The sequence below is a fragment of the Asparagus officinalis genome, chromosome 8 (genome assembly GCF_001876935.1).
Source record: "Asparagus officinalis chromosome 8, Aspof.V1, whole genome shotgun sequence".
Lineage (NCBI taxonomy): Eukaryota > Viridiplantae > Streptophyta > Magnoliopsida > Asparagales > Asparagaceae > Asparagus > Asparagus officinalis.
Genome location: NC_033801.1, coordinates 4916896 through 4923338, shown reverse-complemented (window position 1 = coordinate 4923338; position 6443 = coordinate 4916896). Strand labels below are relative to the sequence as shown.

Below are 6443 nucleotides of genomic sequence, written 5' to 3'. Positions count from 1 at the left end.
ATTCAGAGCTGAAGAAAGAGCTGCAATAGCTTTTACATGACACATTAACCGCAGTTTTTGATAGAGATCTTTGTTTTTCAAGTAATCATTGACCCAGACCCTTTTATTCCGTACTACCTTTGTATTTCTTCTGTAGTGGTGCTTGTTTGTCACATTCCTTTAATAATTCTTAAAAAAGTTTCTTTCCTTTTCATTTCTTAATTTCGTTATTCTCTTCCATATGATGAGAGATTCCTTCTCATATTGATCTTGTCTTTCCCGTTAGAAATTTAATTATGATGCATGTTCTTTTACTTTTAATGATGACTCCAAACTGTTGCTTTTATCAGAGTTGAAGTTTGCCACCTTTCTAATTTTCATGGACATCAATTTTATGTCAAAGAGATTGCTTTTATTATTATTAGTAAATAATTCTGTGGGAGATACAGGTACTACTTGCTTTCAAGAATCATTTCAAGGTACTTAAAATCTCATTTATTTATTTTAATCATTTTTGGTCAGGCTGCTGAGGGATTCTGCCGTAAGAACAGTGCACCTATGGATTGTATGTATAAAAAAGTTGAAGGTGTGTATCCAAATTTCTTCCATTACTATACATGGAGATGGACTTGTATTTATGTGACATGGTAACCCCCTCTTGTATTTCACTGGGTTCTGACTCAGTGAACAATACAATTTAACCTAACGTCTTACACAATATTATATTAATTGATTGTTGCGCTATATTATTCATTCTTTGCTGTTATCATTACAGGTAAAGTGGAATATGTTTATGTTCGGGTGAAGGAATCTGCCCGATCTGCTTTAGAGGTTTGTGATCAATTTTGTCTATTTATAAATCATATGTGGCTCTGTGACAATGCTTCCACAGTGTTAAGACTGCATTCCTTTCTTCTTATCCTCCTCTCTCTCTCTCTCTGTTCTTTTTTTTGGGGTGGATGGGTAGGGTGGCGGAGTAGACTTAGGTCCATTGACAATAATTTCGTGATAAATTTTCTCATTGGAGTTTAGTGTTGGGACATCTACTTTTTGGAATATGCTCTGCTAAAGTTGATACACACTTTAAGGTACTTATAAGCACCAAAACAAAAAAAGTCAACCACTTTAAATTTGTTTTTTTCCCATACAGTTAAAACTGACCTTTTGCCTTTACGCTCTTAAGGCATCGAAATCTACAATGCAAATATAAGATTTTGATCTAAGAACTTAAAACCCTTGCAGGTCAATTTCTGTTGAGCCTCAAACATTTTGCACTGGTAAACCAGCCAACTAGCTTTTTTGAACTGTTCATTTTGCGGCAAACATTTTAAATGATGTATATCAACTTTAACAGAATGGAGTTTTTATATGAATTATCGAACATTGATTTTTAATGGAAAGAATTTGCCTCCAAATCTTCTTGAAGTAGCCAAGCGTATTTCAACATCATATATGTATATGTGTATGTATACGTGTTATGTGAATATATACTTGTAAATGTATCTGCACCCGTTCGCATACATATCTACAGATCAGAGAGAGATTTGTATCATCTACTCCACAGTAGTTCTTTGAATTAATTTGCAGGGACAACCTTTCCGTTGGAAGTCAATGATGGACCATCAATTTTTATGATCCACTTCATTGAAGTTTGTCTAATCTTTCGTTGTAGCTAAAACCATAAATGAGACATTTAAAACTCGTTTTCTTTTTCTTAGGCATCAATAAGAATAAGATGGGTGACAGAAAAATGGTATCTTGCCAAACCTACACATTTTGGTATAGAAATTTTCTGTGTAAATGTTTGAATTTTGATGTAAACACTTAAAAAACCCTGTACATCAATTTTTTTGTTAGGTGTCCAGCATTTTAAACCATTGAACTAACCAACTCTCCATTTATTTTATTTCTCTTGATGCATGGGCAGAAAATCTTCAAAATACTTGGTATTGATTTTTAGATGCTTTAGTTGATGTATCAAATATAATGGAGTGGATAGTTTGTCTGACTGCTCAAACATAATCAAAAGTGTATTGCCCCAGGGACACACACACACACACACACACACACACACTCATATGAATTGTATATATAATAACAAATTACCCCTAAATATTGTCAGTTGTCTCACTCAGCATGGGAACATAGGGATAATTCTGGTGAACACCTTTTTTTCATGCATGCAGTCTTGCTGTTTTGTACACCTGTCACTTGACTGAAGAGATTGGAGGACTGAATTACCTCCATATCTTTCATAAGTAATACTTTGTCCTATTTTTCCTTAGTGAAAATGAATGTCTTTAGTTTCCCCTTGTTTTATCCAGGTCTTGGCTGAAGATATACCAAACATAATAAGTAGGATTTCATTTGCAAAGTCAATGCGCTGGAACTCTCAGGTAAATATATATTCACCTTTTCCCTTTTTTCTGTCATGGACAGTTGTGCTTTCATGTCTTTTGTTTATTTCACTCTTGATATCCCACTATCAAATGTTTATAGATCTAACATCTGAATTTTATATTACTTATGTATTTGATAAGACAATACATTATCAGTTAAGGTGCATTCTAAATCATGGGGCAAGGAGGACTAGCTGTAGGTCTAAGAGCTTGTTTGGATTGAGGAGAATAAGTGAGACGGGGAGTTAGGGGAACCATTCATCTTGTTCAGGAACATTTAGGAGGTGAAGTTATTTACCCTAGTTCCCCTTAGTGCACCCCCTAGTAACATAAAATTTGTTACCCCCAAATTGGGGTGTAACCAAGGGGAAGGCTTCCCTTCCCTTCTCTTTTCTCTCCTAGTCTTCCTTAACTTCTTTTAACCCGCTTGAAATCCAGACATGCCTAAGAGAACTTGGCTGGAACCAAGTACGAAGGATACAATGATACTTAAAGGGAAGATAGGCCTGACATGATGAATGGAAGAATAGAATTGATGTAGCTGATCGCGAAAATTTAGGATAAAGGTTTTTCTTGTTGCGTTGATGATGATGATTCATTCTAACTCCACATTCGTCCAAGAAACTCACAACTACATGCTCTTCTATCTTGTCCAAATCCAGTTTACAACTTATTTCATGAGTTTTCTATGTTTTGTTCACTATTTAGGCTTGGTCAGGATGGCGACTGTTGTTGACTTGTGGTTGTGGGGTCCTTATACATCTTTCATGTCATGTACTTTAATTTTTGTCTTTTGCTGTTGCAATGTGGTCCTAGATGTTGTTTAATACCATCTTCTTTGTTAGCTTTACTTGTTGGTTTCCTTTAATGTATTCAGCAATATTTATACTGTCAAGTGTTAGCTATAGTAAGATGCAGTAGGAGCATTGCCGTTTAACAATTTATTATTTAAGTTAAAAGCTGCAGCAGCCATGAACATCAGATACCAAATAGCAGTTTGTTTTTCAAGCAAATAAAAAGGCAGATGCAAACAGAAGATAGTGACCACTAGAAACTGAAAATAAAAGCAGAGGAAAAAGTGAAATTAGAAGTTGGTAGTATATTTCAAACTACATCGTGTATTAGGGAAAATCATGGAATATGGAGAAGTCGGAAAGGAGGAAAGGAAGGGAAAGAATACAAAATGACTGAATTTTCACACTGATGATCTCACTGTATAAACTTTAGTACTATTTAATGTGAAGTAAAGGGCGATATTAACTTCGAAGAATGATCTAAAATGAACTACATGTGAAGCATATTGTAAAAAACTGATATGTAAGGGAAAACAGGGGACAAGGCAGAAGACATATATTTAAAGAAAAGTCGTTAAGACTTTCGGAAGACATTGTGCTTATATTTTATTTTTCATGCTTGTTTATGATACAATTGTTCCTATCACTGCATTATCTTTTCCTTTGCCATTGTGGTAGAAATCTCATAATAAAGAATGCAGCTGGGGCTTATTTCAGCGATTAAATTGGTATTCTTAAATTGGGTTTTTATTATCCATGAATGCCAAAATAAGTAAAGGTCTCCATATCATTCTTATTTTGTGATAATTCTTTTTCAGTTCTCCTTTTGTCCTTCTAAGCTCGTGATTCTAGTGCTTGTGTTTATCTGTAGTTTGATCATATTTAGTTATTCTATTTCCTGCTATGCATATTTATAAATCTTGCTGTTATTGGGTTAACAACTTTAGGCATAACACACTTGTGAACTTTTTGTTTGTGTAAAATGTCATTGCTTATCCACCATGCAGATGTATGTTTTGCAGTTGATTGATGGCTTGCTGTTTGTAGGTGATGTTTAGCCGTCCGGTCCGTTGGATATTAGCACTCCATGGAGATGTAGTTGTTCCATTTATATTTTCAGGAGTTTCAAGGTAATTTCCTATTTGTTTGTGCTTTTTATACCCATTGGAAATGATGCCAATGACATTGATGAGTTGTCAGGCTTATTGATTGTAGAAACACAATCTTATTAATTTGTAGTTTAAGATCATTCAATTAAGATGAACCTTCCAAATTTTGCTTGGATGAGAAAAGTCTACCATAAGAAGTAGACGTAGATAATTGCATTCAACTTTGAGGTACACATAGAAGCCAAAGAAAGAAACATCAGTCATATGATTCTATTGATCATCTATTTTTTTTGGTTATCCTTGGAAAGGTAATCAGAAGTTATTTTGCGTCAATGATAACCTATGAAATAAAGGAGCCCTTTGTTTTAGGATTTCATGAAATAGATTAAGCCTTCATTTTACAGCTTATGAAATATCATTAAGCTCTTTAATTAGTTAAGTTTACTTTTCTATATAGATATGTTTCCTGACATCTCTCAGTCCCCTCCCACCCTCCCTCCCTGCCAAAAAAAAAACCCATCATTCGTTTTGTTCTTGAAGACAGTCTCTAATTTTTTTCTGCATTTTAAATTCTTAAGGCGGTATTTGTTTGTGTGTCTCTTCAGATCTCAGTGACAATTTGTGTCTCATATTTATCCATTGTATTCTGAAATTAATTTTTGTGTCATTACTTTTGTATCTGGAACTTCCAAGACCATTGTTTTAACACACTTTGGACATGTACCAGAGGTTTTTTTTTTGAATCATAGATAAACTACGAGTGCCTATATGCTCTGATTACGTGTTGCTTTTCTTATCCCTAATCATTTGTTCTATGTTTAATGTTTACTGTTTACTATTTAAGCGAGTTGTTCCTTCTGGATTCTTTGAAAACTTGAAGGTGTATTTTCTGGTCTATGATATAACTGCTGCATTTGCATTTATATTTCTACATTAACTTTATGCAGTCAGAAGCAATCATGTGGCCTGCGAAATTCACCTTCTGCTATATTTGAGGTATTAATATTGGTACTTATCTTTAATCTCTTACTTTTTACTTCATATCTTTTTATGAACTAGGCATTTTCTTGAATAAATATGACATGCGGAGCTGACAATGGAGTAAAATACCCAACCTTTTTGTGCCAGGTCTTGTTACCAAAATATAGCACACATATAGCTCGATGTCTAACCTCTTATAAGGTGTAGCTGAAGGCAGGACAAACAGTGTGTTTCTTAATTCATAGACCTTAGCTACTGGAACTAGCCCCACATAAAATAAAAACTTAGGGTGTGTCAAATAGTTGATTATTTCCTAATTAATTATAAATAAGATATAACTGCTTTTACCTTAGAATGCACCTTCTTTTCTTTGATTGTTAAGCAAGCGTATTCTTTAGTCTTGAAATTAAGTTAAAATGCTAACTTCTGATAATTGTCTTAGTCCTTGGGAGCTAATCTCTTGACATTATTGAACTTGTTCCTGTATTGGATTAGCGGTGATGTTCCTGACAATTTAATACATTTCCCAGGTAGAGACCGCAGAATCTTACTTGGCTACTGTGCAGAAAACTGGAATCATTATCGACATTGGGGTAACGTCGGCTATGTTCTTAGCTTTGAGATTGCAATCCTTTTTATGGAGAATATAAATTCATGATTTTTATAATGTTTTTCTTAAATTATTGAAATACTGTGCATATGTAAGCCATTTCAACATTTTCTGATTGGCTTCCTTAATGTTGACATGGACCATTTGGTGTAATATATTTGTTAATCATGCAATCCTACTAGTCTATAAACTGCTTATTGGTTACTTATTCCACTTCCTTAGCTGTTGCGTATCAGCTTGATAAGCTTATGCATTTTGCTGATATTATCATTCTTTTAGACCACGGAACTCACCGTCTGAGTATCTTTTACACTTCAAACATTGAAATACAAGATTTGTTTTTCCATAAGATGGAAATTTGACTGTCTTGCATGATACTTTTTTTGCATTTTGTTTCACAGGAGCGCAAAGAGAAAATTGTAAAAGAGAGTAAATTACTGGGGGAAGCTGTTGGTGGTAATCTAATTATTCAGGATAGCTTACTCGAGGAGGTTGCCTTCTTGTTTCCTTTTCCATTTCTTGTATTCTACGGTAATTAGTAACAGACTTTTGAAATCTTGTAGGTTGTAAA

General features: G+C 34.1%; 1 protein-coding gene across 1 annotated transcript in view; it reads left to right on the top strand.

The window, feature by feature from the left end:
* Positions 1-6443, top strand: part of LOC109851290 (glycine--tRNA ligase, chloroplastic/mitochondrial 2) — a 28964-nt gene that overhangs the window by 11370 nt on the left and 11151 nt on the right. Inside the window, exons 16-23 of the mRNA XM_020421351.1 lie at positions 502-565; positions 755-810; positions 2304-2375; positions 4220-4302; positions 5229-5277; positions 5793-5855; positions 6274-6403; positions 6436-6443. The exon at positions 6436-6443 is cut by the window's right edge and continues 51 nt beyond it. Of these exons, the coding sequence (XP_020276940.1) occupies positions 502-565; positions 755-810; positions 2304-2375; positions 4220-4302; positions 5229-5277; positions 5793-5855; positions 6274-6403; positions 6436-6443 (525 nt within the window). The remainder of the gene's footprint in view (positions 1-501; positions 566-754; positions 811-2303; positions 2376-4219; positions 4303-5228; positions 5278-5792; positions 5856-6273; positions 6404-6435) is intronic.